Source organism: Procambarus clarkii, chromosome 11 (assembly GCF_040958095.1).
Source record: "Procambarus clarkii isolate CNS0578487 chromosome 11, FALCON_Pclarkii_2.0, whole genome shotgun sequence".
In the NCBI taxonomy this organism is placed as follows: domain Eukaryota; kingdom Metazoa; phylum Arthropoda; class Malacostraca; order Decapoda; family Cambaridae; genus Procambarus; species Procambarus clarkii.
The window spans coordinates 17,118,091-17,129,664 of record NC_091160.1 but is presented as its reverse complement, the minus strand read 5'-3'; the positions used below and the strand labels follow the sequence as shown (position 1 = coordinate 17,129,664).

Below are 11,574 nucleotides of genomic sequence, written 5' to 3'. Positions count from 1 at the left end.
CATTTTCTTCCGTTATTATTTTTCTGTATACAATCTTTAGTATGTTTCTATTAGCCACATTTTGTTCCAGTCCGGAGGATGAGCTTCATACTTTAATTCGTGCTAATAGAGCATAATTATTAACATTATCTACAGAGTATCTCCTCTCTCCTCCACATGGGGTCACGAAAGCTAAGGTTTTTGTGACCCCATTTCACCTTTTCTGTAGCGATTTGTAGAGACATATTAATATTTTTTGTGTTTTTCGAGGCCTTTGCTACTAAGTTACTCTGGCCTAGGAACCAATGGTCAGTACTTCTCAGAGCTCATCTTATAGGAAGAGCTGCTTTGACCGTCAGTACTCTTGCCATCAAGACTGACTACGAAGTACTCAAGGAAGCAGTCCTTCATGCATATCAACTTTCCATTGAATGATATTAACGATGTTTCGGCGACTAGGTCAAGACTCAGTCTTTAACCTACTTGGACAATTTGCAGACAAAAGCTCGGTACTTTACAAAATGGCTAGAATCAGCACAGGTCACCTCCTTTAGTGAATTGATTAATTTAATTTTAATGGAAGCATTTTTGCGAAGAATACCTAACCCTATACGCCTATATCTTGCAGATAAGGGGAGAGAGAGACGAACCTCAGTAAATGTGCACAGTAAGCTGATACTTAAAGTCTAATTCATAAATCTTTTAATTCATATTCCAGTAAACCATCTTGGTCCAGTCATGCTCCATATAAAGAAAGTAATGAAGACACTAACTATGCACTTTACTGCAGGTACTGAAAAACTATGGACACCTTATTGATAAATTCCCTAACCCTAATTGCAGAACTATTAGCACTGCTTCACCTACGCCTAAGCCTTAACCTTCTAAGCCTGTGTTACATGTAAATGTTCCTGTTACTGATTCGGCTTTATTTGACAGACATGTGTTTCCAGGAACTGTCTCTGCCAAGGGTAGACATTCCTAGGGAAAGAGCTCAATACACATCATATATACGATTCGGGAATATATACTCAATGCGATTCGGGAAAGGTTTTTCCCGAATCGAAATTTGAGAAAAACCTTTCCCCATGCCAGGAATTCAACTTCTGAGTAACGACTTGGCCAACCAGCAAGACTACACCAATTTGATAATCCGTGATAAACCCCAGGTATGTGACTCAGCCAAAGAAGATGATCCTTCCATGATTTAAGCAATAGAATAAGAGGTAACCGTGACAGAAATATCAGCAGACATCTCCCAGCCTGTTCTAGTGACTACCCGTGCTCAAGCCCCTCAACCACCTCAAGTAGCAACAGCTGTCCTTCAAGACTTGCAAGGCCTCCGACCGAATCCAAACCGGTTGGAGTTCCGTAAGTTACAACAATCTGATATTACTTTTACTCCCATAATTTATCAAGCACAGATTAAAATTGATGCCATCCCAGGGATTTATATTGGCACTAATCAACTACTGTACCGTAAATACAGACCCAGTAAACACAAGGCAGAGGATGATTTGGCTAATGTGGATCAGTTAGTGGTTCTAGCATCTCTAAGAAAAGAGATTATCTCTCTAGCTCATGGCCCGATGTTTCATTATGGCATCAATAAAACATATAATGCCCTTCTACAGGACTATTTCTGGCCAGGTATGGCACAAGATGTAAAGACCTTTGTTAATACTTGTCATACATGCCAAATGGCAGTAAACCTAATGTTACTATTCCAAAGGCACAACTTATCTATATTTCTGTGCCTTCAGAAGCATTTTCTAAACTCATCATTGATTGCGTTGGGCCCTTACAAAAACCCATGCATGAAACATGTACATCATCACTATAATGTGTCCAACCACCAGGTTCCCAATAGCAATTCCCGTCAAGAACATTACGGCTGCTATCGTTGTCAAGCATCTGTTGAAGATCTTCACTCAGAATTGATTCCGGAAGGAGATCTAAAGTGATTGTGTAACTAATTTCACCAGTGAGTTGTTTAAGAAAATCCATCAGGAATTTAACATTACCCAAGTCTTGTCTAGTCCATATCAGCCTGCTTCACAGGGTTCTCTGAAACGTAGTCATCAAAACATCAAGTAACTGTTAAAAAAAAATTTGTCTTAATAATGAGAAAGATTGGGATTAGCAGTTTGATCTCCTTATGTGCATTTTCAGAAGTCTCCCTATTGAGTTTATTGAAGTATCTCCTTATGAGATGCTCTACGGTCGTAAGTGAAGGTCCTCTTAAAATCTTTAAGGATTCCTTAACGCCAAACACCATCAGTGATTCCCATAATGTTTCTCGGCTTCTAAAAACTTGACACATAAAGTTGAACAAGTGCATAAGTTTCCTAGTACTAATTTATTGACCTCCCAACAAAAGATGAAAGCACACTTTGACAAGAACACTAAGGTAAGAAAGTTTAATGTAGGAGTCTTCGTCCTGGTATATTTTTCTATCCCAAGCTTTCCTTTCAAAGTAAATTTTCAGGATCATATTGCATCAAAGAATGCAGGAACAACAACTACATTCTAGAAACTACTGAACGGCGTCGCAAGACACAACTCTGCCACCTCAACCTACTCAAAACCTATCACGGTAATCCTCCACCTGTATTGTTGTCGGTAGCCTCTTTTACTGAGAGGTATTCCAACAGTGACACATACCCAGCTACCTCTCCGTCTGAGTGTAATGATAACATTAACACAGTGATATCTAACTATGACATACTAAAAGATCTCCCCAAATACCAACAACATTCTGATAATAGTGCTCATATAATCAAACTAATCTCTACCCATAAAGAACTGTTTCAAGGCATTCCTCAGGAATGTATTTTAGACGATATCTAGCTGCTCCTTGATAAGATGTCCATCCGTCAACTTACTACCGCATCAGTCTACAGAAGAGAGAAGCCATGTTCGCAGAAGTAAAGTACCTACTCAGCATTGGATTAGCTACACCTTGTGAGTCTCCTTGGGCTTCACCATGCATACTGGTTCCCAAACCATATGGCAAGGTAAGACTATGCACAGATTACCGAAAGATAAGTTCTGACACAGTTAAGGATTCTTACCCCTTACTTCGCATCGACGACATCTTTGATGTCATAGGTAACGCTAAATTCTTGTCTCAAAAAGACCTCATAAAGGGCTATTATCTTACTGAGCGTGCTAAAAACATATCTTCTTTTACCACTCTTTTTGGCCTATTTAGATACGAACGCTTACCTTTTGGACTCTGCAATGCCCCAGCTACCTTTCAGCGAGCTGTCAACCTCGTCATCCAAGATCTTGACAACACCTATGCCTACCTGGATGACATCGTTGTAGCGACCCACTCGTGGAAAGAACATCTGCACCAGCTATAACGATCATAGCACGTTTGGACATACGTCTTCAATCCATTCAACCATATCCACAGCCTACTTCTTGTAAGCAACTTATGAGATTCATTAGTTTGGTGTCCTATTACCGTAGGTTTTGTAAAAACGTAAGCACAGGTGCCACACCTCTAATCAATCTTACCAGCCTTAGAAAAAATACATTTGGACTACCTCGCAATCCATTGCCTTGGAATTATTGAAAACTTTATTGTGTACTAATCCCATTCTCGTCTCGCCAGAAGTGAAACAACCCTTCATCTTTAATGTTGATGCCAGAAGCACCGGCATTGGGGGTGTCCTGATGCAACAGCGAGAGGGAGAAGTCCTACCAGTCATGAAGCCTCAATCTTGTAGGATTGAGTCCTACAAGCTGAAACCTCACCAACAAAACTACAGTGCTATATAAAAGGAGTTAATCGCCAATGTTTTATGCTTACAGCGATATGAACCTTACTTTCAAGGACACCAACCCATCACTGTCTATATGGACCATAATCCTTTGTTTTCAACAACAAGCCAAATTCTCCAACCAGCATCTATTTTGTTGGGCCTTGTACCTGTAGAATTACAACTTCCAGATCTTCTTCATTAAAGGATCGCATAATATAGTTGCAGATGCACTATCACGTGTCCATGAAGTGGAACCTCTCGCTTCCAACATCCTTCCAGCATCGACATCTCAGGCAATATGAAGAGGCTTCAGGGAGAAGCTGTCACGAAAATCCCTGCATAGCAGTGGAACGGCCTCTTCCACTCACCTGCTATGTCATCACACTGGAAGCCCACCTCTATGACAGCCAAGATGAGTTATTTGATCTATAATACGCTGCACCACCCCGAACCACCCAGTGCCTGGTACGGCTCGCCGGCAGGCAGAGTTCCTCCGCAAACTAGCAGTTAGCCACTTCTACCAAGCAATTTTCCACCCCTAACTAGCAGTTATACAGCCTCTATCCAGCTGTTGTGCATCCATTAACTAGCAGTTACCTCTAGCCATTTGTTACTACTCATGTTGATACAAGACATGACGTCAACAACCACAATGTTATAAATAGAGTCCTGCAATCCATGAAAGTCAGTCTGCCTTTGGTGCTCTAGGGGTCATCATTGCTTCTTTCACCCGCCATCTGCTACCAGCCAATATCTTGTGTCAGATGCTGTAGTGGTATGGTGGATGTCTTCAGCTCACCAGTATACTATTGTATTCATATTAAGGATTTCATTTACTTGTTTTGCTCGTTCTGTTATACTAGCCAAGAGTTTCCAGGAACCGTTTATTATTATTATTGTAAAGTTTATTATTTGTTCATCTGTTTCTTGTGTCATCCTGCTACTTACACACTGCAAGGGCCAAAGCAGCGTTTTTTTTATGTGAGGGAGAGCCACACCACCCTGGCCCAGTATTGCTGCTCTACTGCTTCACGTCAAAATTTATTTTCATATAACAAGTTTTTATTTTTAATATAATTGATCATGAATGAAAGTGTAGGGAGGTGATTTATGACTTTCTATTTTTAATTCATCTTTTTATTTTATAGTTTAGAAAATGGTTTCTGTGGAATTTAACTGCAGTATGATGATTAACGTGTATTACATGAAGAAGATGGTGCCCAGAACAGAGCCCTGAGGCCCTCCACTTCTGACTGTTCACCACTCACATTTCAAACTGTTCATGCTTGAGCAATCCCCTGTGGCACTCCACTTGTGACTATTCACCACTCACACTTCACACTGTTCATGCTTGAACAATCCCCTGTGGCACTCCACTTGTTACTGTTCACGATTCACACTTCACACTGTGCATGCTTGAACAATCCCCTGTGGCACTCCACTTGTTACTGTTCACGATTCCCACTTCACAATGTTCATGCTTGAGCAATCCCCTGTGGCACTCCACTTGTTACTGTTCACGATTCACACTTCACACTGTGCATGCTTGAACAATCCCCTGTGGCACACCACTTGTGACTGTTCACGATTCACACTTCACAATGTTCATACTTGAACAATCCAAGCTCTGAGTCACTTATTAAAGAACCCTCCTCAAAGTCATTCTCAAATTAATATTCCTAAAATTAATGTTAAGACATTCACTGAATAAATATATTTATGAAACAGTAAATAACAGATAGTATAATTCATTTATTATTTATAAATGTTAAGCTTTGTATAATAATTGAAAAGATAAACTATCATTTCCCTTGACCTGATTTAGGTATTTACCTAAAATATTTTAGGTATTTACCTATTTTTGCACATTTAAATGTAGAGAAGAACTGATCAGTGTCTGGGCGAAGCCTAACCCTACCCCGCTCATAATACAGTATATATGTGCACTACACTAACCCTTGCCATCCTCTTTGTTAGGGTCAAATATTGTAGGATTTTGTCATCGATTTTTGTGTTTTTCTTAAGTCTGATTATCTTATATATTTTTATATAAAAGTTAATGAAAACTTTTATCTGTGTTCAATATTCAGTACTCAATCTGTCCTCCTACAAAGTGTTCAACAGTCAGTACTCAACCTGTCCTCGTACTGTCGGAATTCGACACACACATAACATAGTATCCCCTTTTCAGTATTCCCTTCAGGAAAGAAAATGGGAGATCCCATGACGTCAGAGACAACACGTATATTTACAATAATCTAATACTGTTTAGACAACAGTCTTGTATTTCAATTTAACAAAAAAAAAATCAACAAGACTGTTACGGCCCTCTCGGGTTGCAACCGGGTTCTTACTCTGATGTTGTTAGAGGTAGGGTATCCGGCCCCAAGCTAATAGACGCTTTCAAGGGATGTGATCCGTAACGCAAGTAATTTAAAGGGGGGAGGGAAATAAAGGCAAAAACTTAATACTATAATTATTACCGTCACCATAAATATATAAAAGGTTACACAGGGGGGGGGGGGTTAAACACTATTATATACAGCGTAGTCTTCCTCTGAAGACTCTGGACGTTCACGGTGCTCAACGATGCTAAGCTCTCGGTCCTCTTGTGGCCTCACGACGAATCCTTCGATTCTCTTGAGTCTACCCTGGCCACAGGCCAGCCAAATCACAGTTCCACTGGGGGCACCGTCGTGGAGGCCATCAACCACAAGTCCAGCCGGTAGCTGGCAGGTTCCAATCAGCAACGCTGGTTAGGCCACTCCACGACCGATACTAGGGTAGCAAGCCCTAGTCAGGAGCCTCGTGTGATCCCACAGACCACTCTCCTCACCACAACGCTCCAGTGGTTAAGGGTCTCCACCAGTCAGTCCCGGGTATGACAATCCCTCAGCTGCCACGTCACAGGCAGGCTAACACCTCAGTGTTCATCCGGGGGGTGACTCACAGCTGCTGCAGCAAATACTCAGAGACGAGACGGCTGCCTTGGGAAGACTGATCCACCTTCCATTACAGCAGTCCCAGGTCGACTCTGTAATTAGACACGTCATCAGTACCAGGGACACTCTAGGGCACCTCACTTACAGGCTTAGACACAAACGCCCGACGTATCCACTCCATAGATGGCGTTGCTGTCTAAGCTCCACCTCATCAGAGGTCAGCAGCGGCTGTGTTATGAGCTGATCATGACGGGAAACTAGCCCTTGTGGCTGGTATTTCCTGCCCTCACTTGATGGCGCCGTCCGTTTGGAGGGGGTTTCGGGAGCTGACCCACAGATGGCGTGGTCGTCACTGCTCCGGGCTCGGACACTGGATTCGGGTCCGTAACACCTCCCCACCAAAAGAATTTGGTTTGGGTTTCTATAAAACAAAGGAAACAAACCAAATTAGTCAAGGATCTAGACGCGAGACAATGCGTCAGCTACCACGTTATCCACCCCTTTGATGTGCTCGATCTGGAGGGGATATTGTTGCAGATGTAGACTCCATCTGGTGAGCCTGAGGTTCTTTTGCCTAAACTGAGCCAGAAACTTTAGAGGATTATGGTCAGTTCGTACTAATATAGGGTGACCATTACTTGTTAGGTATACCTCAAAGTGCTGAACTGAACTAATTAATGCCAACGTTTCTTTTTCTATGACGGAATAGTTGAGCTGACTGGGGGTGAACTTCTTAGAATGGTAGGCCACAGGATGTTCCACCCCCTTTTCATCCGTCTGAGATAGTACGGACCCCAGGCCATAGTCAGAAGCGTCGACTGTCAGGATAAATCTATCCTTAAAACTCGGGGACCTGAGGAATGGAGAAGAGATTAGAATTGCCTTTAGACTCTCAAATGCTTCCTGGCAATTCTCATTCCATAATAGTTTCACCCCCTTCTTCAAAAGATTTGTCAGGGGGGCGGCGATGGAGGAAAAGTTAGGGACAAACTTACGATAGAAACCAGCCATACCAAGGAAACGCAAGATGTCCTTCCTGGTAGCTGGTGTAGGATACTGGACTATTGCCTCTATCTTGCTGGCCTTTGGCGCAATCCATCCTCCTCCAACCTTATGACCTAAGAAGATGACAGAGGTTCTGGCAAACTCAGATTTGTGTAGGTTGACCACCAATCCCGACTGGAGCATGGCCTTGAAGAAATCCTCTATGTGACGTAGATGGTCCTGCCAATCCACATCATATATTAGTACGTCATCGATGTAGACTAAGGTGTTTTCCACGTCACGCAACACAATGCCCATCAGCCTCTGGAAAGTGGAGGCTGCGTTTTTCATCCCTAATGGCATCACCTGACATTCAAATAGCCCGTCGGGAGTCACAAATGCCGATATGGGTTTAGCCTTCTCCGTGAGGGGAACTTGCCAATAGCCCTTGAATAGGTCAAATTTACTCAGGTAACGAGCTTTACCTATGGCATCCAGACATTCCTCTACCCTGGGGAGAGGATAGGTATCTGCTACTGTGACCTTATTCACCTGGCGATAATCAATACAAAAACGGTATTTCTTACCAGGTTTGGGCACTAGTAGTATCGGGGATGACCATGGGCTCGAGCTCGGGGCTATTAGATGGTGTTTCAGCATGTATTCCACTTCCTCTTTCACCACCCGTTTCTTCAGGGGGTTGAGTCGGTAAGGGTGTTGCTTTATAGGCCGGACTCCTTCCTCCAGTACGACATCATGCCTTAGGACGGATGTTAGTCCTGGAACATCTCTGAAGATAGTCTTGTACTCCTGGATCATTTGCAGCAATGATGGTTGATGTCCTTCGGCCACATGTGTCAACTTTGCCTGCAAGTTAAGCAGAATCTCTGAGTTAGTTAATACCTCCTCTTCCTCCTCAATGTCATCTTTTGTGGTCACCATGGTTATTGGGAGTGTATCTCGACCCTCATATTTTTTGATCATGTTAACATGAACCAAAGTTTCTTTCTTCCGGCGGTCTGGAGTATTAAGAAGGTAATTGTGATTAGTAACCTTCTTTAAGACCTGGTAAGGACCTACAAATCTGGCGCTCAAACTTCCAGTTACTGTAGGTGTACATACCAAAACCAGATCCCCTACTTGGAAATCTCTTTGTTTGGCCCTCTTATCATACCTGCTCTTGGTAGTTTTTTGCATATTCTCCAAGGTTCTCGTAGCCATCTCCCACGCAGTGAACAACCGGCCTTTATTTGTAGACAACCAGTCCACAACGTCTTCGTTGGTTTCCTTGTCTAGCCAATGGTCTCGTGCCACTTCTAAGAGACCCCTTACTGAGTGACCATAAATCATCTCGAATGGGGAGATTCCTAGAGATTCATTGGGCACTGATCTTACCGCAAATAGGAGGTAGGGCAGGTCTTCAACCCACTTACTCTGCCGGTCATAGCAAAACTTCCGAAGCATGCCCTTCAACGTCTGGTGAAAACGCTCCAAAGCTCCTTGAGACTCGGGATGGTAGGCACTGGAGGTAATCTGTCGGATTCCCAGGTCGGCGATCTGTTGGCGAAACAAATGAGACATAAAGTTAGATCCCTGGTCCGTCTGAATGGTCTTAGGGAGACCGTATCGCGAGACGAACCAGAGCAGATGTTTCACCAAGACCTTAGCAGTGATGGTCTTAAGGGGGATCGCTTCTGGGTACCTACTAACCCGATCTAGTATAGTTAGCAAATACTGCACCCCTGAGGTAGAAGGCGGAAGCGGGCCTACTATATCCAGGATGAGATGCTCGAAGGGCTCACCTATGGATGGAATGGGGTATAAAGGGGCTTTGGGGACAGGCTGGTTTGCTTTTCCTGCCACCTGGCAGGTGTGGCATGTTTTGCAAAAACGACGTGCGTCCTTCTTCATATGCGGCCAATAGAAACTCTTGGCTAGTCGTTGGAAAGTCTTCGAGACCCCACCATGTCCAGCAAATCTATCGGCATGGGCCGTTTCTAACAGTTTAGATCTGAACACGGCTGGGACGACTATTTGCTCACCCACCGCAGTAGACTGGGGATATTTCGGAGGATGCCGGCGACACAGTACATCACTTGACCATACATACAGATCACCTCCTTTCGTAGGAGAGTCTAGGGTGTCGGCCAACTTCCGTACCTGAGGGTCCTTCTTCTGCTCTTCTATCAGATGGGCTCGAGTCCAGTGTTCAGGAACCGGCATCTGGACGGGCGGGACTGGTGTATGGCTACTCGTAACCTGTGGGATAGGAGGAGAGTCAAACAAAGTACTTAAATCTGGTGGTGCCTGGAGTTGAGCCTGAGACCTTGTTTGTACCGCCGCAATTGGACTGGTCTCTTCACACTCTCGATCATTCACTACCACGGGACAGTTAGGTAACAAACCTAGGGCTAAGTCATTGGCCAATATTACGTCAATCCCCTTTATGGGAAGACTATCCACCACAGCTAACCGACACTCACCTTTGAAGTGCTGAGAGTCTAGACGCACCTGTACCAAAGGGGCAACGTACAAGGTGGAAGGAAATCCACCCATGATTACCTTCTGCGTCCCATTCGCCGCTATACCTTCGGGTAATGAGTTTTCTAAAATTAGAGACTGGGCCGCTCCACTGTCTCTGAGTATTACCACTGGCTTACCCGAAAGGCCACTGGCTACATGCCCTTGGGAGGTATATGGGGCGAACAGTTCTTTCCTCTTCTCTAGAGTGGATGTCGGTGGTACTATACTGTTTATCAGCATGACTTCCCTACGGGGATTATTACCTGTACTGCTACGACACTTCGCAGCAAAGTGTCCTCTCCTGCCGCAGGTCCAACACAATACGTCCCTTTTCGGACTAATCCTCCTAGGACTATCTGGGGTTGACTTGGCGGCACTACGAGGGGCAGTCTTATCCTCCGGTCTATGTTTGGCTGAATATCTTGAATAGGTCTTCGGGACATACCTAGCAGACGGCCTATGAGTCAGGATGTATTCCTCAGCCATGGTGGCTGCCGCACTCAAGGTCTCTACCTGCTGTTCCTCTAGGTATGTCTTCAGATCTCCAAACAGACAGTTCTTGAAGTCCTCTAACAGTATAAGCTGCTCGAGGTCTTCTTTGGTCTCCACCTTCCGAGAGGTACACCATTCCTGGAAAAGTCGCTCCTTGATTGTGGCGAATTCTGTGAAAGTGTGCTCTGAGGTCTTTTTCAGGTTCCTGAACTCTGCCTGTAAGCCTCGGGTACCAATTGGTACGCCATTAGCACTACCTTCTTCACCTTGTCGAAATCGCCAGAGTCATCAAGGGACAACGTGGAGTAGGCGATTTGGGCCTTCCAAGTCAAGACAGACTGTATCATGATGGCCCAATTTTCCTTTGGCCACTCCAAAGAGGCTGCGACTTTCTCGAAGGCCGCGAAGAACTTTGAGACTTCCTTCTCATTGAACTTCTTGACCATTTTGATGTTCCTCACCGGATCGAAAAGACTTGTGTCCGTCGTTTGCCTCCGACCACCGCCTAACCGTAATACTTCTAGCTCATGTTGTCTCTCTCTTTCCTCTCTGTCCCGTCGCTCTTGCCTGTCTCGTTCTTTTTCTCGTTCTTCTCTTTCTCTTTCTCGCTCTTCTCTCTCTCGTTTCTCTTCTCGTTCTCGTTCTTTTTCTCGCTCTTGTCTTTCTCTTTCTCGTTCTTCTCTTTATCGTTCTCGTTTCTCTTCTCTTTCTCGCTCTTCTCTTTCTCTTTCTTGCTCTTCTCTCTCTCGTTTCTCTTCTCGTGCTCGTTCTTTTTCTCGCTCTTGTCTCTCTTTCTCGTTCTTCTCTTTCTCGTTCTAACTCTAAACGCCTCATCGCCAATTCTTTATCTTTAATCTCCATTTCTTTATCTTTTAATTCTC

The 11,574-nt window shown here is 44.0% G+C and overlaps 1 protein-coding gene across 1 annotated transcript; it reads right to left on the bottom strand.

Moving 5' to 3' along the window:
- Positions 1-7,153: 7,153 nt before the first annotated feature.
- On the bottom strand, positions 7,154-10,687 carry LOC138363567 (uncharacterized). The gene has a single exon (XM_069322924.1). It carries the CDS (start codon positions 10,685-10,687, stop codon positions 7,154-7,156), a length of 3,534 nt encoding a protein of 1,177 aa, XP_069179025.1.
- Between the last annotated feature and the right edge of the window lie 887 nt (positions 10,688-11,574).

Coding starts and splice junctions, on each gene's coding strand:
- LOC138363567 (XM_069322924.1), bottom strand. CDS start 10,687: ATGGCTGAGGAATACATCCTGACTCATAGGCCGTCTGCTAGGTATGTC.